This window comes from Anomaloglossus baeobatrachus, chromosome 3 (genome assembly GCF_048569485.1).
Source record: "Anomaloglossus baeobatrachus isolate aAnoBae1 chromosome 3, aAnoBae1.hap1, whole genome shotgun sequence".
Taxonomy (NCBI): domain Eukaryota; kingdom Metazoa; phylum Chordata; class Amphibia; order Anura; family Aromobatidae; genus Anomaloglossus; species Anomaloglossus baeobatrachus.
In genome coordinates, this window is record NC_134355.1 from 707653900 (window position 1) to 707681337 (window position 27438).

Below are 27438 nucleotides of genomic sequence, written 5' to 3' on the forward strand. Positions count from 1 at the left end.
TATCTCTCACATGCTCTCTTATTCATACCCTAAGCTCTCGATGTCATGCCAATGTAAATTTTATTGCAACCACATGTAGCATGATAGATGACTTTCATAGTGGTGCAGGAAATATGTTCTTTAATTGGGAAAGTTCTAATCCCATCACTGGCTTGAAAGTTAGAGCAGCGAGAGACATTGGGGCAGGAGACCCAGCGACCTTTGACGGGACCCAGAGAGCCAAATGGGTTAACAATTGCAGGAGGTGTATAATTGCTCTTAACTTGATAATCTTTGAGATTCCTGCACCGTCTCGCAGTCATAAGTGGTGCTGGGGTAAATGTGATTTCAAAGATGGATCCGATTGAAGAATTGGCCAACATTTGGTCAAAATCCCCCTCATATCTTGCCATTTTTCATTAAACGTGGAAATAAATCTCACATTCTGTGAAGATTCATTCTCATCATTCTCATCTCTTCTCCCATGTAATAATTCCTTCCAGGACACTGATCTAGCTCTCTGATAGGCTTTTTAGAGGCAACGACCACTATAGCCTCGAGTTTTGAACCTCATTCTCAAATCACGTTCCTGATGTTCAAAAACATTGTCCTGAGAGCAGATTCGTCTCACCCTGAGATACTGGCCAACTGGGATGGCGCGTACAGTGGAGCTGGTGTGAGCAGAGGTGGCGTGTAATAATGCATTAACTGATGTTGGTTTCCTATAGACATCCATCTGTAGTGCGCCAACTTCATCTGCTGTGATCTTAATATCCAAAAAGTCAACTCCACTGTTGCTGTAGTTATGTGTCAATTTGATGTTAAAGTCGTTCACATTGAGCTGATCCATGAAAACTTCGAGTTGGGAGATGGAACCCTGTCAGATGATCAAAAGATCATCAATGTATCTCACCCACATAGAAACCATGAGGGCGGCCCATGCACCTCCGTCAACAAACAAACCCCTCTCCCAGAAACCGAGAAAGAGGTTTGCGTACGAAGGTGCACAGGCCACGCCCATAGTGGTCCCCCACTTCTGTAGATAAAATCTGTCCTTGAAGATGAAGACGAAGAAGTTGTGGGTGAGAACATACTCGAGGAGTTCAAGGACCAGCTTACAAATCTGTCCATCCCAGTTTCTCATACTCAGGAAGAAACGAGCTGCTCTCAGTCCATCTTCATGCCTTATGCATGTGTACAGGAATTAAATTTCTGCCACCACCAAGAGGGTGTCAGAATCCCTGCAGAGCACTGAACGTGGAGCACCGTTTGGCTTTGCTAGTAAATCACTGGTATCGTGACAAATGGGTTTTTTCACTTGTCTCACTTTCCCTTCCTACCTTTCTCACTTTCCGTTCCACATTTCTCACTTTCCCTTCCCTCTTGTCTCACTTTGCCTTCCACTTTTCTCACTTTCCCTTCCAACTTGTCTCACTTTCCCTTCCCACCTGTCTCACTGTCCCTTCCCACTTTTCTCACTTTCCCTTTATCTTGTCTCACTTTCCTTTCCCACTTTTCTCACTTCCACTTGTCTCACTTTTTCTACCCACTTGTCTCACTTTCCCTTCCACTTGTCTCACTTTTCCTTCCACTTGTCTCACTTCCCCTTTCACTTGTGTCACTTTCCCTTTCACTTGTCTCACTTTCCATTCCACTTGTCTCACTTTCCCTTCTCATTTGTCTCACTTTTCCTTCCACTTGTGTCACTTTCCCTTCTCATTTGTCTCACTTTCCCTTCCACTTGTCTCACTTTCCCTTCTCATTTGTCTCACTTTCCCTTCCACTTGTGTCACTTTCCCTTCTCATTTGTCTCATTTTCCCTTCCACTTGTCTCACTTTCCCTTCTCATTTGTCTCACTTTCCCTTCCACTTGTCTCACTTTTCCTACCCACTTGTCTCACTTTCCCTTCCACTTGTCTCACTTTTCCTTCCACTTGTCTCACTTCCCCTTTCACTTGTCTCACTTCCCCTTTCACTTGTCTCACTTCTCCTTTCACTTGTGTCACTTTCCCTTCCACTTGTGTCAGTTTCCCTTCTCATTTGTCTCACTTTCCCTTCCACTTGTCTCAATTTCCCTTCTCATTTGTCTCACTTCTCCCTTCCACTTGTCTCACTTTCCCTTTCACTTGTTTCACTTTCCCTTCCACTTGTCTCACTTTCCCTTCCACTTGTCTCACTTTCCCTTCTCATTTGTCTCACTTTCCCTTCCACTTGTGTCACTTTCCCTTCCTCACTATTCCTTCTCGTTTCTCATGTGTAATTACCCTAACTTGCATATGCACAGCCTTTTACTTGGTATACAATCTCTACCATCACTCGTCCTAGCCCACACCCACCCGCCCCCCTTATATTTACTCCACACTTATCATACACACATATTTATTACATTACTTTATTTACTTTTTTAATCACATTCATTGCCATTGTTTATTTGTTTTTCCTCCACTATTACCTTCTTTTTCTTTAAAAATATTCTTTTGTGGATGAGGACCGTTCACTGACCCCCAACTTCTCGGGGAATCCCATGTTGATACTCTAGCTGTCTGTTACAGGGGGCTGTCTGATAATAAAACCTAAAGGAGTATCAGACAGTCAGGGTCTACCGTGCAAAGACTCTGCTGCAGACGATGGCAGAGTGCAATACCTCTGTTAAACTCACAGAGGAATATAATTAGTAAATAAGGCAATTCCTCCCTTACTTGGAGGGTGTGTGGAATGGTCTCTGTTAATAATCACAGAGACAAAGGCAGTGAGTGTGAAATGGCACCTACCTAGGTCCGTTCCTCTAGTGGTGCCAGGAGACGGACAGCAGCGTAAGCCGCACAAAGCTCCTACCTGCGTTCGCTCCACTAGTGTGCGAGGACACGAACCACTAGATATGGCACCTGCCTAGGTCCGCTCTTCTAGTGGTGCAAAAGAGACGGACAGCAGCATAGGCCGCACAAAGCTCCTACCTCTGTTCGCTCCCCTAGGGTGCGAGGATACGAACAACTGCCAGATGCAGTATAAGGAACGTTACCCTAGCGGCAACGTCCACCTACGAGTAGAATCACAAGGCCCAGCCGGACCAAGTGCCTCAGGCACCTGCCTATGTCTGCTCCCCTAAGAGGTAAGGATACGGACTGCAGCCGAAGCTGTAAGGTATAAGAACGCTACCCTGCCGGTAGCGCTCACCTAGCATAGACAGAGAGATGCCTAAAGGAACGTGCACAGAGCGTTTACTCTCATGCATGAACCAAGAGGACTGAGCGCATTGCGGCGTGCGGCAGGGTCTTATATAGATTCTGTGCCTCATCCAAGATGGAGGACACCAGAACCAATCCGCTGCCAGAACGACAGGAATGACGTCACGCTGGCCTATCACCGAGCAAAGCGTCACAAGCACATGACCAGCGACCAATCGGCATAGAAGGTGTCAGAGACATGTGACCACGTGTCACAAGCACATGACCAGCGGCCAATTGGCATAGAAGGTGTCAGAGACATGTGACTTCGTGTCAGTGATGATGTCACCCGCACATGTGCAATGGCTCCAAGATAGGACTTAGTCTCCAGCGCTTGCACATGTGCAGTAGCAAGAAATCTGGACATAGTCTCCAGTGCTCGCACATGTGCAGTAGCAAGAAATCTGGACATAGACTCCAGTGCCACAGCAACCGTAACACTGTCCTAGTCTCAGTTACCCCTCTCCCTTTTACATAGTGCTCGCCCCTTGGTGGATTATTCTACATGTTATTATTTCCAGGTGACTCTGTCATCTTGATAGAATAGACTCCAGTGCCACAGCAACCGTAACAGCACCTACCCCTCAAGGGCCCCCCTCTCGGCGACGCAGGTAATCAGCAACTAAGTCGGGAGCATGGACAGCCTCCTCAGGCTCCCAAGAGCGATGTTCCGGGCCGTAGCCCTCCCAATCTATCAAGAAGAACCTGCGCCCTCTAACCATCTTAGAACCAACTATGGCTCGTACCTCATAGCTAGAGCGAGAGGAATCAGAGGCAGGACAGTGCACTTTACGAGCGTGAGGTAAAATAGCCAGCTTTAGCAGTGAGACATGGAATTTGTCATGGATCCTAAGATGGACGGGTAACTTCAATTGGTAGACTACAGGATTTACCTGTCGAAGAACCACATAAGGACCCAGGAAGCGAGGAGAAAATTTGACAGAGCTCACTATAAGTCTCACGTGTTTTGCAGAGAGCCACACAAAGTCCCCCGGAGAAAAGACAGGAGCCGGGCGTCGAAACCGATCGGACACCGTCTTCATACGGTCCTTAGTTGCTTGGATCGACTCTTGAGTCCGATCCCAAACCTCTCTGGCATTAGTTGCCCAGTCGGCCACAAGAGGAGGAGGTGCAGAAACGGTACCGGTACCCTAGGGTGTTGCCCATTATTGAGTACGAACGGTGTCTGCCCAGTGGCCTCAGCCAGCGAATTTTTAAGGGCAAATTCTGCCCAGGGTAGGAGGGAGGACCAGTTATTGTGGTTCTCAGCAACAAAGTGTCGAAGGTATATAATCATGGATTGATTGGTACGCTCAACCAAACCATTGGTCTCCGGATGGTATGCCGAAGAGAGATTCAACTCAATTTGCAGAAGGCTACAAAGATCTCACCAGAAACGGGAAGCAAATTGCGGGCCTCTATCACAAATGATACGATCTGGCATCCCGTGAAGCCTAAAGACATGCTTAAGGAATAGTTTGGCTAGTACCCGGAAGACGGGATTCTCGATAACGGTACAAGATGAACCATCCGGGAGAAATGGTCCGTAATGACCCACACAAATCTATGTCCCTGTGAACATGGAAGATCACCCACAAAGTCCATGCCTACCACCTCCCATGGTCTTTCTGGCACTGGTAAAGGATGCAAGAGCCCAGCCGGTCTCTGCCGTAATGGACGGTTGCGAGCACACGAGTAGCAGGAACCGACATATCTCTTGACGTGGCTGGCTAAGTGTGGCCACCAATACCACCTCTCCAGTAACTCTCGTGTCCGCCTAATACCAAAATGCCCACCCACCTTTGAGGTGTGGGCCCATGACAGTATATCATTCTGTCAATCAGGCGGAACAAAGGTCTTGCCCGGTGGGATTTGGTCTAACGTCACAGGGGAGAGCGTATGAAAAACCCTGGAGGGAAGGATAGGACGAGGTTCGTCAATTTCTTCCTGGGTAGAAACCATAAAGCGAGACAGGGCGTCTGCCTTGTTATTCTTACTCCCAGACAGATCCATAGCCAGACCCTCTTGTGAGATAATGTAGCCCAAAAAAGGCAAGGATGACTGCTCGAATACACATTTTTCGAGTTTAGTAAACAAAGAGTGCTCCCTTAAATGGGAAAGGACACGAACGACATCCTGACGATGAGTCTCCAGATCAGGAGAAAAAATCAGGATGTCGTCCAGATACACCACTACAGAGGATAACAGTAAATCCCTGAACACATTGTTTACGAAGTCCTGAAATACTGCGGGTGCATTACATAAACCAAAAGGCATGACGAGGTATTCATAGTGACCGTCTCGGGTGTTAAAAGCGGTCTTCCATTCGTCACCCTCTCGAATTCGTACCAAGTTATACGCACCCTGCAGATCCAACTTCGTAAAAACTTGAGCTCCCCTCAGTCTGTCAAAGAGCTCTGAAATTAAAGGTAATGGGTATTTGTTCTTTATTGTGATTGCGTTGAGACCCCTGTAATCTATGCAGGGACGCAAATCACCCTCTTTCTTCCGAACAAAGAAAAACCCAGCTCCCTCGGGAGAGACAGACTTACGAATGAACCCCTTCTCTAAACTCTCTCTTATATAGGTTGACATGGCCTCCGACTCAGGTATTGACAAGGGGTAAACCCTGCCCTTAGGTGGAACCGAACCTGGGATAAGGTCTATGGCACAGTCATACGGCCTATGGGGTGGAAGAACCTCAGCACCCTGTTTGGAGAACACGTCAGCGAAATCCAAATAGGGTGTAGGTATGGGAGAGAGATCAGTTGATGCAACCGCAACGACCTTAGGTGGTAAGGGAAGACATCGGGACTGACATTTCGAACCCCAACTAATAATGCTGTCGGACTCCCAGTCAATGTCAGGAGCATGAGTCCGAAGCCATGGGAGACCCAGAAGGACGTCGTCTATACCCTCAGGCAAAACAAGAAAAGAAATCTCCTCTATGTGACCCTGAGACAGGGAAAGGCGCAAGGGAACTGTCCTCAATGTAATGGAGTCAGACAACATAGTTCCATTAACAACACGGACAGGAATAGGCGCCTCTAACATGATAGAGGGAATATTGTGTCTCTTTACAAATCCTGAGGACACAAAAGTCCCGTCAGCTCCGGAATCCACAAAAGCCATAATAGGCCATGTATTCCCAGAGAATGAGAGCTGACCTGGGATACTACACTTAGAGGGTGCAGAAGACGTCTCTAGTAACCCCCCTCTAATGGTTACTAGGCCTGGGAGTTTCCCTGACGGCTAGGACACTTGTTGGCATAGTGCCCAGCCTGACGACATACGTAACATATAGGAGGACCAGACTTGCGTAGTCTGGAGGATGTATGACCTAACTCCATAGGAGTGGGAGATGTTTCAGATGCTGAGGAAGATGGTAGTGGACCCTCAACAACTGGAATAGCCCGATGCTTAGGGCGTGAGGAAGAGACCTCGAGTCTACGTTCCCTATGGCGTACGTCGATCCTCGTTGCTACTGTGATCAAGTCTTCCAGAGAAGCAGGGACCTCACGAGTAGCAAGAGCATCCTTGACATAGCCTGCCAACCCTCTCCAGAAGATCGGAATCAACACCTTCTCTGGCCAATCTAGTTCTGCCACCAGAGTTCTAAAAGCAATGGCATAAGAACTAGTGGATAACGAACCCTGAGATAGATCTAACAGTCTCAGGGCCGCATCATGGGTAACCTGCGGACCCATGAATACTGCCTTAAGAGCATCAAGAAAGTCTTGATGTCTCAGAGTAACCACATCAGAGCGCTCCCATAGGGGAGTCGCCCATTCTATGGCTTTGTCCTGAAGTAAGGAGATGATAAAGCCTACTCTGGACCTCTCCATAGAGAAGCGAGAAGAGTTGACCTCTATGTGTATCTGACACTGACTAATGAAACCACGACATGATCTGGCATCGCCAGAGTATCTGTTTGGCAGAGCAAGTCGAGGATCATGTGCAGATGTCACCATGGTCTGAGGTTTATCCTCTATACTCTTGAGCCGTGACTCAAGTACTTGTATGTAACGGTGTAACTGCTGATATTATGCCATAACTGCCAGACCCTTGGCTCAGTCCTAATGTTACAGGGGGCTGTCTGATAATAAAACCTAAAGGACTATCAGACAGTCAGGGTCCACCGTGCAAAGACTCTGCTGCAGACTATGGCAGAGTGAAATACCTCTGTTAAACTCACAGAGGAATATAATTAGTAAATAAGGCAATTCCCCCCTTACTTGGAGGGTGTGTGGAATGGTCTCTGTTAATAATCACAGAGACAAAGGCAGTGAGTGTGAAATGGCACCTACCTAGGTCCGTTCCTCTAGTGGTGCCAGGAGACGGACAGCAGCATAAGCTGCACAAAGCTCCTACTTGTGTTCGCTCCACTAGTGTGCGAGGACACGAACCACTAGATATGGCACCTGCCTAGGTCCGCTCTTCTAGTGGTGCAAAAGAGACGGACAGCAGCATAAGCCGCACAAAGCTCTTACCTCTGTTCGCTCCCCTAGTGTGCGAGGACACGAACAACTGCCAGACGCAGTATAAGGAACGTTACCCTAGCGGCAACGTCCACCTACGAGTAGAATCACAAGGCCCAGCCGGACCATGTGCCTCAGGCACCTGCCTATGTCCGCTCCCCTAAGGATACGGACTGCAGCCAAAGCTGTAAGGTATAAGAACGCTACCCTGCCAGTAGCGCTCACCTAGCATAGACAGAGAGATGCCTAGAGGAACGTGCACAGAGCGTCTACTCTCATGCATGAACCAATAGGACTGAGCGCCGTGCGGCGTGCGGCAGGGTCTTATATAGACTCTGTGCCTCATCCAAGATGAAGGACACCAGAGCCAATCCGCTGCCAGAATGACAGCAATAACGTCACGCTGGCCTATCACCGAGCAAAGCATCACAAGCACATGACCAGCGACCAATCGGCATAGAAGGTGTCAGAGACATGTGACCACATGTCACAAGCACATGACCAGCGGCCAATCGGCATAGAAGGTGTCAGAGACATGTGACCTCGTGTCAGCGATGATGTCACCTGCACATGTGCAATGGCTCCAAGATAGGACTTAGTCTCCAGCGCTTGCACATGTGCAGTAGCAAGAAATCTGGACATAGACTCCAGTGCCACAGCAACCGTAACACTGTCCTAGTCTCAGTTACCCCTCTCCCTTTTACATAGTGCTCGCCCCTTGGTGGATTATTCTACATGTTATTATTTCCAGGTGACTCTGTCATCTTGATAGAATATTGTGGTCTAACCCCCTTTGACAATTCCTCTGTAGTGGTCTGATCTGTGGCGTACGGGCCTGATAACGGCTACTGACCCCTCCATTGGCTCTTCTTGGCGAATTACCTGTGCCGTGCTGCACGTGGATGATGGAGCTTAGTGTTCAATGTGCACGCCCCTATGCGTCAATGTTTTGACTGCCAGGTACGGCCTCTACATTTAACATCCAGTGAGTGACTCACTGTGGCCAGATACATCATTTAGACACCTGATACGAAAAAGCAGTTGCATGTCATTCTAGTTTAAACTAGTGTGGGATCCATTACTTTTGTCTTACTCAAATCATTTTTGCCTCATTAGCCCTCATGCAAGTCAAACCTCCATTGCCATAAGCAGCCTAATCATTCTTGGACAGATCTGGACCCAATGATTTCTTGTCGTGTGCAATCATACAGAAGACTAATGATGATGTAAGTAGACGTTTTCACCCATAGCAAACACTCATTTTGATCAGTCAATCACTTTAGTAGACCTCCAGATTCTGGAACAAAGGTGGCCAAGAAAGAAACTTTCACCCAATAGTTGGATAAAGATCTGTCACACATGAAAATCTTTGAAAATTAGCTTTCAGAATGTCTGTTCTTCAGTCCCTGCATTGAACAAATATGGCCATTTTAAAGTCAATTAAGGATAATATGGATCATAGTATGTTAGTTTACGTCATTGTAACGATTGCTCACCAGGTAATTAACTATCAACCTTTCTCCATCCAATGTTTGCGGCAATACTAGCTCAGACGTCCTTGTGCTGTCTTCCCTTGCTCTAACATCCATGGTAATCCTGAGCCATGGTATGTAATTTTGATGATTTTTATCAAATTGTACTACCGTATTGCAAAATAATTTATTTATCTTTTCAGAAAAACAATTACCCCCATTACAATTTCTCTATACCATTTATCTCAGTGTACATTTGTGGGATCTTGCGTAGCATAGTGTGATGGTCACACATAAGATTGTATATTATCATTGTCCTGTGCTATTCCCTGGATCCAGATACCCCGCAGTGATGAGATCTCATCTCAATCCCCAGATTACACCTTGAGAACCTGTCATTATCTGACCCTGTAATCAGTGAACCCTTCATTATCATTAGCGTCTGCTGATGCCGAGGTGCCGAAACCCTGGAGACCTTCACAAGAGCAAATCTATAATTACAGTGAATCTGAGTCCTAAGATAAAGAAGATCCCAGATGGGAATTCAGAAATAATTATTATCATCAGATCTATAAATACTGACAGGTACACTGACCCAGCATATTCATATACTCACCTCCATGTCATATACAGGGAGTATGTCATATACATCCATAGAGCCAGTCCCACATATATTCACCATATACACAACATACACACAGATTCATCTGCATACTGTAGGTATATAATCCCCACTGTATACATATATACACCTCATATCTCTACACAATAGGAAGATACTCACCACTGTGCATTTATATATAAAACCTGATATCATCCACATATCATAGGCATATTATCACCACTGTATACATATATACACCTCATATCATCTCTACACCATAGGCATATACTCACCACTGTATACATATATACACCTCATATCATCTCCATACCAGAGGCATATACTCACCATTTTATACATATATACACATATACACCTCATATATATATAAAAAAAACTTGATATCATCCACATATCATAGGCATATTATCACCATTGTATACATATATACACCTCATATCATCTCTACACAATAGGGAAATACTCACCACTGTGTGTATATATATATATATATATATATATATATATATATATATATAATATCAGTAGACCATTCCCTCCTACTACAGATTCTCTCATCTCTGGGCATCACAGACTTGGCCCTATCTTGGATATCCTCATACCTAACCGACCGAACTTTCAGCGTCTCCCATTCTCACACAACTTCCTCATCTCGCCCCCTATCTGTCGGTGTTCCCCAAGGCTCAGTTCTTGGACCCCTGCTGTTCTCCATCTACACCTTCGGCCTGGGACAGCTCATTGAGTCCTACGGCTTCCAGTATCATCTCTATGCCGATGACACACAGATCTACCTCTCTGGACCTGACATTACCTCTCTACTAACCAGAATCCCACAATGTCTGTCTGCTATTTCATCCTTCTTCTCTGTGCGATTCCTAAAACTTAACATGGACAAAACAGAATTCATTGTCTTTCCTCCTCCTCACTCATCTCCTCCAACAAGCCTTTCCATCAAACTCGATGGTTGCTTACTCTCCCCAGTCTCACAAGCTCGTTGCCTTGGAGTGACCCTCGACTCTGCTCTATCCTTCAAGCCACACATCCAAGCCCTCTTCACCTCATGCCGATTACAACTCAAAAACATCTCCCGGATCCGTGCTTTCCTTAACCAAGAATCAGCAAAAACATTAGTGCATGCCCTCATCATCTCCCGCCTCGACTACTGCAACCTCCTGCTCTCTGGCCTCCCTTCCAACACTCTTGCACCCCTCCAATCTATCCTAAACTCTGCGGCCCGCTTAATCCACCTCTCCCCTCGCTACTCCCCAGCCTCGCCACTCTGCCAATCCCTTCACTGGCTTCCCATCACCCAACGACTCCAGTTCAAAACACTAACCATGACATACAAAGCCATGCACAACCTGTCTCCTCCCTACATCTGTGACCTAGTCTCCCGGTACCTACCTGCACGCAACCTCAGATCCTCACAAGATCTCTTTCTCTGCTCCTCCCTTATCTCCTCTTCCCACAATCGCGTACAAGATTTCTCCCGTGCATCCCCCATACTCTGGAACGCTCTACCTCAGCACATCAGACTCTCCCCTACCGTGGAAAGCTTCAAGAGGAACCTCAAGACCCACCTCTTCCAACAAGCCTACAACCTACAACAGCCCTCAGTCCAGTACACCACTGCGCAACCAGCTCTGTCCTCACCTATTGTACCATCACCCATTCCCTGTAGACTGTGAGCCCTCGCGGGCAGGGTCCTCTCTCCTCCTGTACCAGTCTGTTATGTACTGTTAATGATTGTTGTACGTATACCCTTTCACTTGTAAAGCGCCATGGAATAAATGGCGCTATAATAATAAATAATAATAATAATAATATATATATATATATATATATATATAACCTGATATCATCCACACATCATAGGCATATTATCACCATTTTATACATATATACACCTCATATCATCTCTACACCATAGGCATATACTCACCACTGTATACATATATACACCTCATATCATCTCCATACCAGAGGCATATACTCACCACTGTATACATATATACACCTCATATCATCTCCATACCAGAGGCATATACTCACCATTTTATACATATATACACCTCATATCATCTCTACACAATAGGGAAATACTCACCACTTGTCACGCTCCCCGGGTCCTCGGCTCCCCTCCCCGGGTCCTCTGCTCCGCTCCCCGGGTCCTCAGCTCCGCTCCCCGGCTCACCTGCCATGCTCCCCGCTCTCCAACCTCCGGTGCCCGTCCTTCCCAGGCCCCCTGGTCTCCGCTCCCGGCGCCCAACGGCTTCCCAGGTCCTGGCCGGCTCCCCTGCGTCCTCCTCTCAGCTTCCTTCCCTGGCTTCTGGCACCCGGGCCGCGCGCATGCGCATTAGGGCGCGCGCGCGGTCACTGACCCTTTCTTAAAGGGCCAGTGTCAAATTACAGGAAATGATGCACATAGGTACAGGGTATATAGGGGGTTAATGTCCAAGGGAGCGGGGCCTGTTCTTCGTGTTTTCCCAAGCTAGGAGTCAGGTCTCCTTGTGTTTTGTGAGATACTTACCTCTCTATCTTCTAGAGCCGATCCTGCATCGCCATCCGGTCCTGCGGTACCTCGAACCCCGAACGCTGCCCATCTGCCATCCTGACAGTCCGTACCATCTCGGATCCCTGCTGTGACCCGTCATCTCGCTCCAACGGTTCCGGACCCCGCCTGACACCATCACGGCTTCCGAACCTGAGCTCCGTCACCCGGACCACCATCAGTGACCTCGTGGTCCCAGGGACTTCTCCATTTTCTCCCAGTGCACGGACTGTCCTGCTACCTACAGTGCTCCGGCTACCGGACTCCTTTCCCTCATCCGGGAGTTCGGCCCAGTGGATCCACCTCCAGGGTCTACCCGTCCATCTGGCCCTAACAGTAAGAACAGGCCATGGATCCCGCCGAAGCACTAGCGGCCTTGCATGAGGAACTCCAACGCCAGCGTGAAGTTCAGACCCGCATGCTGAACTTTATGACTTCCGTGGACACTCGCCTGACCACGCTACAAGCGGCAGTCACGTCTTCAACATCCCGAGCCTCCACTAGTCAAGCCACGACCCCCGCTCCCGTGGCTGCCTCTTCGGATGCTTCCAGACTGCGTTTGGCCTCACCACCCCGGTATGCCGGAGATCCCAAGACCTACAGGGGGTTTATAAACCAATGCTCCCTCCATTTCACGCAGCTGCCACATCTGTTTGCCTCCGACCAAGCCAAGGTCGCCTTCATCATGTCTCACCTAGAGGGCGAGGCATTGGCGTGGATGAACCCCTTGTGGGAGAAGGAGGACCCTATGACCAAGAACCTCCAGGAGTTCCTGCAGGCCTTTCGCAGCACCTTTGACAAACCCGGACGCGCCTCCGCGTCTGCGTCATCACTTCTCCGGTTACGTCAGGGAACACTGACGGTGGGTCAATACGCCATCCGTTTCCGCACCTTGGCTTCAGAACTCGGGTGGAATAACGAGGCCCTAACCGCCGCCTTCTGGGAAGGACTATCGGGTCGAATCAAAGATGAGCTGGCTGGACGTGATGTACCGTCCACCCTGGACGCCCTGATTACCCTAGTGACTCGAGTGGACATACGCTTTCAGGAGCGGTCAAAAGAGGTATCCCGTGAGAGACGTCCGGTACGGCATTCCTCTCCTCCACGGAAGCCCGCCGTACTCCAGTCAACGGCCTCTGGTGTCTCCGTCCATGAGCCCATGCAGATCGACCGTGTGCGACAGTCTGAACAACGTCGAGCAGAGCGGCTCGCCAAGGGTCTCTGCTTTTACTGCGGAGAGGGCACACACCTGCTACGCGCCTGTCCAGAGAGGCCGGGAAACTCCAAAGCCTAGGGTTGGTAGGAGAGGCCACCCTAGGTGCTGGGACTCTCTCAGACCCAGTTACATGGACTGTGCAAGTAACAACAGGAGAGACGCGGTTTACGGCTGAGGCGTACCTCGATTCTGGGGCAGCAGGCAATTTCATCCAGCAGGCCACGGTGGACAAGTACCAGGTGCCTGTTACTCCACTCGACAAGCCCCTTGTGATTGCCTCTGTGGATGGGAGACCTCTCTCTGACACCATCTCCTGGATCACCAAGCCGCTTGAACTGCGTATCGGTGCTCTGCACACCGAGAACATCGCTCTCTACGTCCTCCCACATATGTCACATCAAATTCAGCTGGGTCTTCCCTGGTTGCGGACACACGAGCCTTCAGTCAGCTGGGGCACTGGCGATATTACTCGATGGGGGCCTTCTTGCCATGAGAGGTGTCTGAAGACCATACAACCCATCCGGCGACCTCCGGTTCCCGAGTCCCTACCGGGACTGCCCTCAGCCTATTGGTCCTTCGTGGACGTCTTTGACAAGAAGGAGTCCGAAGTACTTCCACCACATCGTCCTTACGATTGTGCCATTGACCTGCTCCCGGGAACTACACCACCTCGAGGACGGATATATCCACTGTCTCCAGCCGAAACAAGGGCCATGTCTACGTACATCACAGAGAACCTGGCTAAGGGATTCATCCGGAGATCCTCCTCTCCTGCTGGAGCAGGCTTCTTCTTCGTAAGAAGGGGGCTAATCCAAAGGACTGGTCACCTGTGGCCGACGCCGCGTTTGGCGCTCTAAAGCGAGCCTTTGCCTCCTCTCCTGTACTCCACCGTCCAGAGTTAAACCGCCAGTTCACCTTGGAGGTGGATGCCTCCTCCTCGGGAGCCGGAGCAGTGCTCATGCAGAAGTCCTCCTCCGGGAAGATGGTGACGTGCGGTTTCTTCTCCAAGAGCTTCTCCGCGCCTGAACGCAATTACACCATCGGTGACCGAGAGCTATTGGCGGTCAAACTGGCTCTGGAGGAATGGCGCTATCTTCTGGAAGGAGCAGTGTTCCCTGTCATTGTTTACACGGACCACAAAAACCTGGAATACCTGCGGACTGCTCAGCGACTGAACCCACGGCAAGCCAGGTGGTCCTTGTTCTTTGTCCGGTTCGACTTCCAGCTTCATTTCCGACCCGCAAACAAGAATGTACGCGCTGATGCCTTGTCTAGGTCTTTCGTGCCCATGGAACAGGAGGAAGAGACATCTCAACCCATCATCTGTCCAAGCAAGATTATTCCGGTGACTCCTGTCACCCTTGCCCAGATACCGCCCGGGAAGACCTATGTCTCTGAGACTGACAGGCAAAAAGTGTTACACTGGGGCCATGCCTCGAAAACAGCCGGTCATGCAGGTCAGAAGAAAACATGGAACGCTATTGTACGTCATTACTGGTGGCCATCCCTGCGCACGGACGTCGCCTCTTTTGTCTCTGCCTGCTCCTCCTGTGCCAGGAACAAGACACCCAAACACCTGCCATACGGCCGTCTTCTGCCTCTGCCCATACCCTCAGTTCCCTGGCAACACATAGCGATGGACTTTATTACGGACTTGCCATTGTCCTCCGGACACACAGTCATATGGGTCGTGGTGGATCGATTCTCTAAAATGGCCCATTTCGTTCCTATGGCTGGATTGCCCTCTGCTCAGGAACTCGCGGACGCCTATATACATCACATCTTCCGCTTGCATGGCTTTCCATCACACATCGTGTCCGACAGAGGAACTCAGTTCACCTGCCGCTTCTGGAGGGCTCTCTGCAAACATCTGGGAGTGACTCTAGACTTTTCATCTGCCTACCATCCTCAGTCTAATGGCCAAGTGGAGAGGGTCAATCAGATATTGACCTCTTTCTTACGTCACTACGTGAACGCCCATCATGACGATTGGTCCACGCTTCTTCCTTGGGCAGAATTCTCCCATAATCACCACGTCAGTGAGTCCTCCTCCAGTTCTCCCTTCCATGTCGTCTACGGACTTCAGCCGTCTGTCCCATTGCCTGTATCCTCGTCCTCGGACATCCCTGCTGCAGATGCAGTACTCCGTGACTTTACTACCATTTGGGACTCAGTTAAGGCGTCCCTTGCACGGGCAACCCTGCGGATGAAGAGACACGCGGACAAGAGACGCCTAGATCCTCCGTGTTTCTCTCCGGGAGATCTCGTCTGGCTTGCTTCCAAGTACATCCGACTGAAGATACCATCCTACAAGCTGGGACCTCGCTACATCGGGCCGTTTAAAGTCCTCGGCAAGATCAATGAGGTTTCCTACAAACTACAGCTCCCGGCCACAATGAGAATACCCAACTCCTTCCACGTCTCTCTGCTCAAGCCGGTTGTCCTTGGTCCCTTCTCCGCTGCCGCCAGCCCGGCTCCTCCTCCTATTGCTGAGGACGACATCTATGCGGTAAGAGATATCGTGGCCATGAACACCGTACGGGGTCGACAGTTCTTCCTGGTGGACTGGGAGGGGTATGGTCCTGAGGATAGGTCCTGGGAGCCCAGGGAGAACGTGGGCACTCCTCTGATCCGTGCCTTCATGTCCCGGTTGCGGGGAGGGGGGCGTGGGGGGGGGTACTGTCACGCTCCCCGGGTCCTCGGCTCCCCTCCCCGGGTCCTCTGCTCCGCTCCCCGGGTCATCAGCTCCGCTCCCCGGCTCACCTGCCATGCTCCCCGCTCTCCAACCTCCGGTGCCCGTCCTTCCCAGGCCCCCTGGTCTCCGCTCCCGGCGCCCGACGGCTTCCCAGGTCCTGGCCGGCTCCCCTGCGTCCTCCTCTCAGCTTCCTTCCCTGGCTTCTGGCACCCGGGCCGTGCGCATGCGCATTAGGGCGCGCGCGCGGTCACTGACCCTTTCTTAAAGGGCCAGTGTCAAATTACAGGAAATGATGCACATAGGTACAGGGTATATAGGGGGTTAATGTCCAAGGGAGCAGGGCCTGTTCTTCGTGTTTTCCCAAGCTAGGAGTCAGGTCTCCTTGTGTTTTGTGAGATACTTACCTCTCTATCTTCTAGAGCCGATCCTGCATCGCCATCCGGTCCTGCGGTACCTCGAACCCCGAACGCTGCCCATCTGCCATCCTGACAGTCCGTACCATCTCGGATCCCTGCGGTGACCCGTCATCTCGCTCCAACGGTTCCGGACCCCGCCTGACACCATCACGGCTTCCGAACCTGAGCTCCGTCACCCGGACCACCATCAGTGACCTCGTGGTCCCAGGGACTTCTCCATTTTCTCCCAGTGCACGGACTGTCCTGCTACCTACAGTGCTCCGGCTACCGGACTCCTTTCCCTCATCCGGGAGTTCGGCCCAGTGGATCCACCTCCAGGGTCTACCCGTCCATCTGGCCCTAACACCACTGTGCATACATATATATATATATATATATATATATATAAAACCTGATATCATCCACATATCATAGGCATATTATCACCATTGTATACATATATACACGTCATATCATCTCTAGACCAGAGGCATATACTCACCACTGTATGCCTATATACACCCTGATTAGTGATGAGCGAGCATGCTTGTAACTACTCGGTACTCGCACGAGTATCGCTGTACTCGGGCTGCTCGGCGGGGACCGAGTAATCTCGCGATACTCGTGCTGTACTCGTGGTCTTCATTTCTGCATGTTGGCGCTCTTTTGAGAGCCAGCCCTCATGCAGGGATTGGCTGGCAGACCACTGCAATGCCACAGCCCTGTTAGTTGTGGAATTGCAGTGATTGGCCGGCCTGCACAGCGTGACCGAGCCTTTATATCGGCCGGCGCGCTGTGCTCTGCTCACAGCTATCCAGACTGTCAGTGCAGGGAGAGTGTTGCTGATTCAGGGAAAGCTTTGCGGCCCTTTATAGCTTTTTCAGTTGCAGGGCTGCAAACAGTGTGACCAAAAGTCCTTCTCAGGACTATTCTAGTTGTATACAGGCAGGCAGGGTATAGCCAGGTCGGAGTACAGTAGCAGAGTCCTTCTCAGGACTATTGTTGCTATATACAGGCAGGGTATAGCCAGGTCTGAATACAGGCTAGTGACCAAAAGAGTCCTTGTCAGGACTATTGTACCAGTATACAGGCAGGCAGGCAGGGTAGTGGTGACCGTATACCAGCCTTCATCATATCTGGGGCTGGTGTACACAGTGTAAAACAGTCCAGATAGTGTCTGACTTGTCTGTAATTGTCGCTCCCCAAAAAAACCTGTTAGGTTCTTATTGCGTCCGTGCTTGGTTTTTAAAACCGCACGTGTGTGCCTGTTGGTGGCAGCGTACAGGTGCACTTGTGTGCAATTTCCAGAAACTTTGATATAACGCACAAGTAGTGAATATACACGTCAGCAGTGCACAGCATTGCAAAATGCGCAAGGGCATTGGCAAGGAACAAGGAAGTGGACGTGATGGTGGTGCAGGCAGAGGCCGAGGTCGTGGGCAAGCTCTAATTTCGCCACAACAAAGGGCCACATCTAGTCGCTCGCACGTCCTGTCCCAAATTCTTGGGGACCGCAGCAGTACACCGCTCTTGAACCAAGACCAGTGTCAACAGGTTGTTAGTTGGATAGCAGATAATGCTTCCAGTCAGATTGGCACCACCACAAACACTCTGTCTTCCACACGGTCAAGTGTCAGTAGCCGTGATACTGCACCACACATTTCTGAACCTGATCCTCCTTCCTACCACCAGGCTGAGTACACGTCCTCCTCGGACATTAATGATCCCACACTTGGACACTCGGAAGAGCTGTTCACGTTTCCATTCACACATTCTGGCCTCTCGCCAGCTCATATTGAAGTGGGTCATGAGGAGATCGTCTGTACAGATGGCCAAATATTTGAGCAGCCACGTTCTCACGAAGTTGGCAACGTGTCTCAACAAGTGGTGGACGATGATGAGACACAATTGTCAGCAAGTCAGGAGGAGGAGCAGGGTGCGGAAGAGGAAGACGACGTGGTGGATGATCCAGTAACTGACCCAACCTGGCAGGAGGATATGCAGAGCGAGGACAGCAGTGCACAGGGGGAGGGAGGTGTAGCATCACAACAGGCAGTAAGAAGCAGGGTGGTGGCCCCAGGCAGAAGTCAGGCAACCGTTCCCCGGAACAACACGACGACACAAGGTGCCTGAACAAATGTTAGGTCTTCCCGAGTCTGGCAGTTTTTTAAGTTGGATCCAGATGATTCAAAAAAGGCCATTTGCAACACCTGCCGTGCCAGCATCACCAGGGGTACCAAAACTAGCAGCCTGACCACCACCAGCATGATCAGGCACATGTCAGCCAAGCACCCGACTTTGTGGGAAGTACAACAGAGTCGAGGAGCAGTGCTTGCTGATGTCACTGCTACGTCTTCGCTGGTTGTGCATGCGAGCCAATCCCCTGTCCATGCTGCCTGCGAACAAGCCTCCTCCACTCCTGCACCTGCAGTTGCCTACGCAGAAAGAACACCATCATCAAGCACGTCCTTGTCCCAGCGCAGCGTTCAGTTATCCATTCAGCAAACCTTTGAACGCAGGCGCAAATACACTGCCAACACCCCACATGCCACAGTTCTAAATGCTAACATTTCGCGACTGCTTGCGCTGGAAATGTTGCCTTTTAGGCTGGTGGAGACAGAAGCATTCCGTGACCTGATGGCGGCAGCTGTCCCACGTTACTCGGTCCCCAGCCGCCACTATTTCTCCCGGTGTGCCGTCCCCGCGTTGCATAACCACGTGTCACAAAACATCACACGTGCCCTGAACAACGCTGTTTCACCCAAGGTCCACCTAACCACAGACACGTGGACAAGTGCTTGTGGGCAAGGCCGCTACATCTCGTTGACGGCACACTGGGTTAATATTGTGGAAGCTGGGACCCAGTCTGAGCGAGGGACGGAACACGTCCTTCCCACACCAAGGTTTGCAGGCCCTACCTCAGTCAGTGTTTCACCCACACTCTACAGCTCCGGAATGTCATGCTCTTCAGCCTCCTCCTCCTCCTGCGCATCCTCATCCACTGTACCCTCCACACCAGTCACAAACTGGAAGCACTGCAGCACTGCCTCGGCAAAGCGTTTACTCTCATGCATGAACCAAGAGGACTGAGCGCATTGCGGCGTGCGGCAGGGTCTTATATAGATTCTGTGCCTCATCCAAGATGGAGGACACCAGAACCAATCCGCTGCCAGAACGACAGGAATGACGTCACGCTGGCCTATCACCGAGCAAAGCGTCACAAGCACATGACCAGCGACCAATCGGCATAGAAGGTGTCAGAGACATGTGACCACGTGTCACAAGCACATGACCAGCGGCCAATTGGCATAGAAGGTGTCAGAGACATGTGACTTCGTGTCAGTGATGATGTCACCCGCACATGTGCAATGGCTCCAAGATAGGACTTAGTCTCCAGCGCTTGCACATGTGCAGTAGCAAGAAATCTGGACATAGTCTCCAGTGCTCGCACATGTGCAGTAGCAAGAAATCTGGACATAGACTCCAGTGCCACAGCAACCGTAACACTGTCCTAGTCTCAGTTACCCCTCTCCCTTTTACATAGTGCTCGCCCCTTGGTGGATTATTCTACATGTTATTATTTCCAGGTGACTCTGTCATCTTGATAGAATAGACTCCAGTGCCACAGCAACCGTAACAGCACCTACCCCTCAAGGGCCCCCCTCTCGGCGACGCAGGTAATCAGCAACTAAGTCGGGAGCATGGACAGCCTCCTCAGGCTCCCAAGAGCGATGTTCCGGGCCGTAGCCCTCCCAATCTATCAAGAAGAACCTGCGCCCTCTAACCATCTTAGAACCAACTATGGCTCGTACCTCATAGCTAGAGCGAGAGGAATCAGAGGCAGGACAGTGCACTTTACGAGCGTGAGGTAAAATAGCCAGCTTTAGCAGTGAGACATGGAATTTGTCATGGATCCTAAGATGGACGGGTAACTTCAATTGGTAGACTACAGGATTTACCTGTCGAAGAACCACATAAGGACCCAGGAAGCGAGGAGAAAATTTGACAGAGCTCACTATAAGTCTCACGTGTTTTGCAGAGAGCCACACAAAGTCCCCCGGAGAAAAGACAGGAGCCGGGCGTCGAAACCGATCGGACACCGTCTTCATACGGTCCTTAGTTGCTTGGATCGACTCTTGAGTCCGATCCCAAACCTCTCTGGCATTAGTTGCCCAGTCGGCCACAAGAGGAGGAGGTGCAGAAACGGTACCGGTACCCTAGGGTGTTGCCCATTATTGAGTACGAACGGTGTCTGCCCAGTGGCCTCAGCCAGCGAATTTTTAAGGGCAAATTCTGCCCAGGGTAGGAGGGAGGACCAGTTATTGTGGTTCTCAGCAACAAAGTGTCGAAGGTATATAATCATGGATTGATTGGTACGCTCAACCAAACCATTGGTCTCCGGATGGTATGCCGAAGAGAGATTCAACTCAATTTGCAGAAGGCTACAAAGATCTCACCAGAAACGGGAAGCAAATTGCGGGCCTCTATCACAAATGATACGATCTGGCATCCCGTGAAGCCTAAAGACATGCTTAAGGAATAGTTTGGCTAGTACCCGGAAGACGGGATTCTCGATAACGGTACAAGATGAACCATCCGGGAGAAATGGTCCGTAATGACCCACACAAATCTATGTCCCTGTGAACATGGAAGATCACCCACAAAGTCCATGCCTACCACCTCCCATGGTCTTTCTGGCACTGGTAAAGGATGCAAGAGCCCAGCCGGTCTCTGCCGTAATGGACGGTTGCGAGCACACGAGTAGCAGGAACCGACATATCTCTTGACGTGGCTGGCTAAGTGTGGCCACCAATACCACCTCTCCAGTAACTCTCGTGTCCGCCTAATACCAAAATGCCCACCCACCTTTGAGGTGTGGGCCCATGACAGTATATCATTCTGTCAATCAGGCGGAACAAAGGTCTTGCCCGGTGGGATTTGGTCTAACGTCACAGGGGAGAGCGTATGAAAAACCCTGGAGGGAAGGATAGGACGAGGTTCGTCAATTTCTTCCTGGGTAGAAACCATAAAGCGAGACAGGGCGTCTGCCTTGTTATTCTTACTCCCAGACAGATCCATAGCCAGACCCTCTTGTGAGATAATGTAGCCCAAAAAAGGCAAGGATGACTGCTCGAATACACATTTTTCGAGTTTAGTAAACAAAGAGTGCTCCCTTAAATGGGAAAGGACACGAACGACATCCTGACGATGAGTCTCCAGATCAGGAGAAAAAATCAGGATGTCGTCCAGATACACCACTACAGAGGATAACAGTAAATCCCTGAACACATTGTTTACGAAGTCCTGAAATACTGCGGGTGCATTACATAAACCAAAAGGCATGACGAGGTATTCATAGTGACCGTCTCGGGTGTTAAAAGCGGTCTTCCATTCGTCACCCTCTCGAATTCGTACCAAGTTATACGCACCCTGCAGATCCAACTTCGTAAAAACTTGAGCTCCCCTCAGTCTGTCAAAGAGCTCTGAAATTAAAGGTAATGGGTATTTGTTCTTTATTGTGATTGCGTTGAGACCCCTGTAATCTATGCAGGGACGCAAATCACCCTCTTTCTTCCGAACAAAGAAAAACCCAGCTCCCTCGGGAGAGACAGACTTACGAATGAACCCCTTCTCTAAACTCTCTCTTATATAGGTTGACATGGCCTCCGACTCAGGTATTGACAAGGGGTAAACCCTGCCCTTAGGTGGAACCGAACCTGGGATAAGGTCTATGGCACAGTCATACGGCCTATGGGGTGGAAGAACCTCAGCACCCTGTTTGGAGAACACGTCAGCGAAATCCAAATAGGGTGTAGGTATGGGAGAGAGATCAGTTGATGCAACCGCAACGACCTTAGGTGGTAAGGGAAGACATCGGGACTGACATTTCGAACCCCAACTAATAATGCTGTCGGACTCCCAGTCAATGTCAGGAGCATGAGTCCGAAGCCATGGGAGACCCAGAAGGACGTCGTCTATACCCTCAGGCAAAACAAGAAAAGAAATCTCCTCTATGTGACCCTGAGACAGGGAAAGGCGCAAGGGAACTGTCCTCAATGTAATGGAGTCAGACAACATAGTTCCATTAACAACACGGACAGGAATAGGCGCCTCTAACATGATAGAGGGAATATTGTGTCTCTTTACAAATCCTGAGGACACAAAAGTCCCGTCAGCTCCGGAATCCACAAAAGCCATAATAGGCCATGTATTCCCAGAGAATGAGAGCTGACCTGGGATACTACACTTAGAGGGTGCAGAAGACGTCTCTAGTAACCCCCCTCTAATGGTTACTAGGCCTGGGAGTTTCCCTGACGGCTAGGACACTTGTTGGCATAGTGCCCAGCCTGACGACATACGTAACATATAGGAGGACCAGACTTGCGTAGTCTGGAGGATGTATGACCTAACTCCATAGGAGTGGGAGATGTTTCAGATGCTGAGGAAGATGGTAGTGGACCCTCAACAACTGGAATAGCCCGATGCTTAGGGCGTGAGGAAGAGACCTCGAGTCTACGTTCCCTATGGCGTACGTCGATCCTCGTTGCTACTGTGATCAAGTCTTCCAGAGAAGCAGGGACCTCACGAGTAGCAAGAGCATCCTTGACATAGCCTGCCAACCCTCTCCAGAAGATCGGAATCAACACCTTCTCTGGCCAATCTAGTTCTGCCACCAGAGTTCTAAAAGCAATGGCATAAGAACTAGTGGATAACGAACCCTGAGATAGATCTAACAGTCTCAGGGCCGCATCATGGGTAACCTGCGGACCCATGAATACTGCCTTAAGAGCATCAAGAAAGTCTTGATGTCTCAGAGTAACCACATCAGAGCGCTCCCATAGGGGAGTCGCCCATTCTATGGCTTTGTCCTGAAGTAAGGAGATGATAAAGCCTACTCTGGACCTCTCCATAGAGAAGCGAGAAGAGTTGACCTCTATGTGTATCTGACACTGACTAATGAAACCACGACATGATCTGGCATCGCCAGAGTATCTGTTTGGCAGAGCAAGTCGAGGATCATGTGCAGATGTCACCATGGTCTGAGGTTTATCCTCTATACTCTTGAGCCGTGACTCAAGTACTTGTATGTAACGGTGTAACTGCTGATATTATGCCATAACTGCCAGACCCTTGGCTCAGTCCTAATGTTACAGGGGGCTGTCTGATAATAAAACCTAAAGGACTATCAGACAGTCAGGGTCCACCGTGCAAAGACTCTGCTGCAGACTATGGCAGAGTGAAATACCTCTGTTAAACTCACAGAGGAATATAATTAGTAAATAAGGCAATTCCCCCCTTACTTGGAGGGTGTGTGGAATGGTCTCTGTTAATAATCACAGAGACAAAGGCAGTGAGTGTGAAATGGCACCTACCTAGGTCCGTTCCTCTAGTGGTGCCAGGAGACGGACAGCAGCATAAGCTGCACAAAGCTCCTACTTGTGTTCGCTCCACTAGTGTGCGAGGACACGAACCACTAGATATGGCACCTGCCTAGGTCCGCTCTTCTAGTGGTGCAAAAGAGACGGACAGCAGCATAAGCCGCACAAAGCTCTTACCTCTGTTCGCTCCCCTAGTGTGCGAGGACACGAACAACTGCCAGACGCAGTATAAGGAACGTTACCCTAGCGGCAACGTCCACCTACGAGTAGAATCACAAGGCCCAGCCGGACCATGTGCCTCAGGCACCTGCCTATGTCCGCTCCCCTAAGGATACGGACTGCAGCCAAAGCTGTAAGGTATAAGAACGCTACCCTGCCAGTAGCGCTCACCTAGCATAGACAGAGAGATGCCTAGAGGAACGTGCACAGAGCGTCTACTCTCATGCATGAACCAATAGGACTGAGCGCCGTGCGGCGTGCGGCAGGGTCTTATATAGACTCTGTGCCTCATCCAAGATGAAGGACACCAGAGCCAATCCGCTGCCAGAATGACAGCAATAACGTCACGCTGGCCTATCACCGAGCAAAGCATCACAAGCACATGACCAGCGACCAATCGGCATAGAAGGTGTCAGAGACATGTGACCACATGTCACAAGCACATGACCAGCGGCCAATCGGCATAGAAGGTGTCAGAGACATGTGACCTCGTGTCAGCGATGATGTCACCTGCACATGTGCAATGGCTCCAAGATAGGACTTAGTCTCCAGCGCTTGCACATGTGCAGTAGCAAGAAATCTGGACATAGACTCCAGTGCCACAGCAACCGTAACACTGTCCTAGTCTCAGTTACCCCTCTCCCTTTTACATAGTGCTCGCCCCTTGGTGGATTATTCTACATGTTATTATTTCCAGGTGACTCTGTCATCTTGATAGAATATTGTGGTCTAACCCCCTTTGACAATTCCTCTGTAGTGGTCTGATCTGTGGCGTACGGGCCTGATAACGGCTACTGACCCCTCCATTGGCTCTTCTTGGCGAATTACCTGTGCCGTGCTGCACGTGGATGATGGAGCTTAGTGTTCAATGTGCACGCCCCTATGCGTCAATGTTTTGACTGCCAGGTACGGCCTCTACATTTAACATCCAGTGAGTGACTCACTGTGGCCAGATACATCATTTAGACACCTGATACGAAAAAGCAGTTGCATGTCATTCTAGTTTAAACTAGTGTGGGATCCATTACTTTTGTCTTACTCAAATCATTTTTGCCTCATTAGCCCTCATGCAAGTCAAACCTCCATTGCCATAAGCAGCCTAATCATTCTTGGACAGATCTGGACCCAATGATTTCTTGTCGTGTGCAATCATACAGAAGACTAATGATGATGTAAGTAGACGTTTTCACCCATAGCAAACACTCATTTTGATCAGTCAATCACTTTAGTAGACCTCCAGATTCTGGAACAAAGGTGGCCAAGAAAGAAACTTTCACCCAATAGTTGGATAAAGATCTGTCACACATGAAAATCTTTGAAAATTAGCTTTCAGAATGTCTGTTCTTCAGTCCCTGCATTGAACAAATATGGCCATTTTAAAGTCAATTAAGGATAATATGGATCATAGTATGTTAGTTTACGTCATTGTAACGATTGCTCACCAGGTAATTAACTATCAACCTTTCTCCATCCAATGTTTGCGGCAATACTAGCTCAGACGTCCTTGTGCTGTCTTCCCTTGCTCTAACATCCATGGTAATCCTGAGCCATGGTATGTAATTTTGATGATTTTTATCAAATTGTACTACCGTATTGCAAAATAATTTATTTATCTTTTCAGAAAAACAATTACCCCCATTACAATTTCTCTATACCATTTATCTCAGTGTACATTTGTGGGATCTTGCGTAGCATAGTGTGATGGTCACACATAAGATTGTATATTATCATTGTCCTGTGCTATTCCCTGGATCCAGATACCCCGCAGTGATGAGATCTCATCTCAATCCCCAGATTACACCTTGAGAACCTGTCATTATCTGACCCTGTAATCAGTGAACCCTTCATTATCATTAGCGTCTGCTGATGCCGAGGTGCCGAAACCCTGGAGACCTTCACAAGAGCAAATCTATAATTACAGTGAATCTGAGTCCTAAGATAAAGAAGATCCCAGATGGGAATTCAGAAATAATTATTATCATCAGATCTATAAATACTGACAGGTACACTGACCCAGCATATTCATATACTCACCTCCATGTCATATACAGGGAGTATGTCATATACATCCATAGAGCCAGTCCCACATATATTCACCATATACACAACATACACACAGATTCATCTGCATACTGTAGGTATATAATCCCCACTGTATACATATATACACCTCATATCTCTACACAATAGGAAGATACTCACCACTGTGCATTTATATATAAAACCTGATATCATCCACATATCATAGGCATATTATCACCACTGTATACATATATACACCTCATATCATCTCTACACCATAGGCATATACTCACCACTGTATACATATATACACCTCATATCATCTCCATACCAGAGGCATATACTCACCATTTTATACATATATACACATATACACCTCATATATATATAAAAAAAACTTGATATCATCCACATATCATAGGCATATTATCACCATTGTATACATATATACACCTCATATCATCTCTACACAATAGGGAAATACTCACCACTGTGTGTATATATATATATATATATATATATATATATATATATATATAATATCAGTAGACCATTCCCTCCTACTACAGATTCTCTCATCTCTGGGCATCACAGACTTGGCCCTATCTTGGATATCCTCATACCTAACCGACCGAACTTTCAGCGTCTCCCATTCTCACACAACTTCCTCATCTCGCCCCCTATCTGTCGGTGTTCCCCAAGGCTCAGTTCTTGGACCCCTGCTGTTCTCCATCTACACCTTCGGCCTGGGACAGCTCATTGAGTCCTACGGCTTCCAGTATCATCTCTATGCCGATGACACACAGATCTACCTCTCTGGACCTGACATTACCTCTCTACTAACCAGAATCCCACAATGTCTGTCTGCTATTTCATCCTTCTTCTCTGTGCGATTCCTAAAACTTAACATGGACAAAACAGAATTCATTGTCTTTCCTCCTCCTCACTCATCTCCTCCAACAAGCCTTTCCATCAAACTCGATGGTTGCTTACTCTCCCCAGTCTCACAAGCTCGTTGCCTTGGAGTGACCCTCGACTCTGCTCTATCCTTCAAGCCACACATCCAAGCCCTCTTCACCTCATGCCGATTACAACTCAAAAACATCTCCCGGATCCGTGCTTTCCTTAACCAAGAATCAGCAAAAACATTAGTGCATGCCCTCATCATCTCCCGCCTCGACTA

General features: G+C 49.2%; 1 protein-coding gene across 1 annotated transcript in view; it reads left to right on the forward strand.

The window, feature by feature from the left end:
- Positions 1–784: 784 nt before the first annotated feature.
- LOC142297476 (vomeronasal type-2 receptor 26-like) overlaps positions 785–27438 on the forward strand; it is a 126277-nt gene continuing 99623 nt past the window's right edge. The window contains exons 1-2 of the mRNA XM_075341701.1: positions 785–883; positions 1022–1174. Of these exons, the coding sequence (XP_075197816.1) occupies positions 785–883; positions 1022–1174 (252 nt within the window). The remainder of the gene's footprint in view (positions 884–1021; positions 1175–27438) is intronic.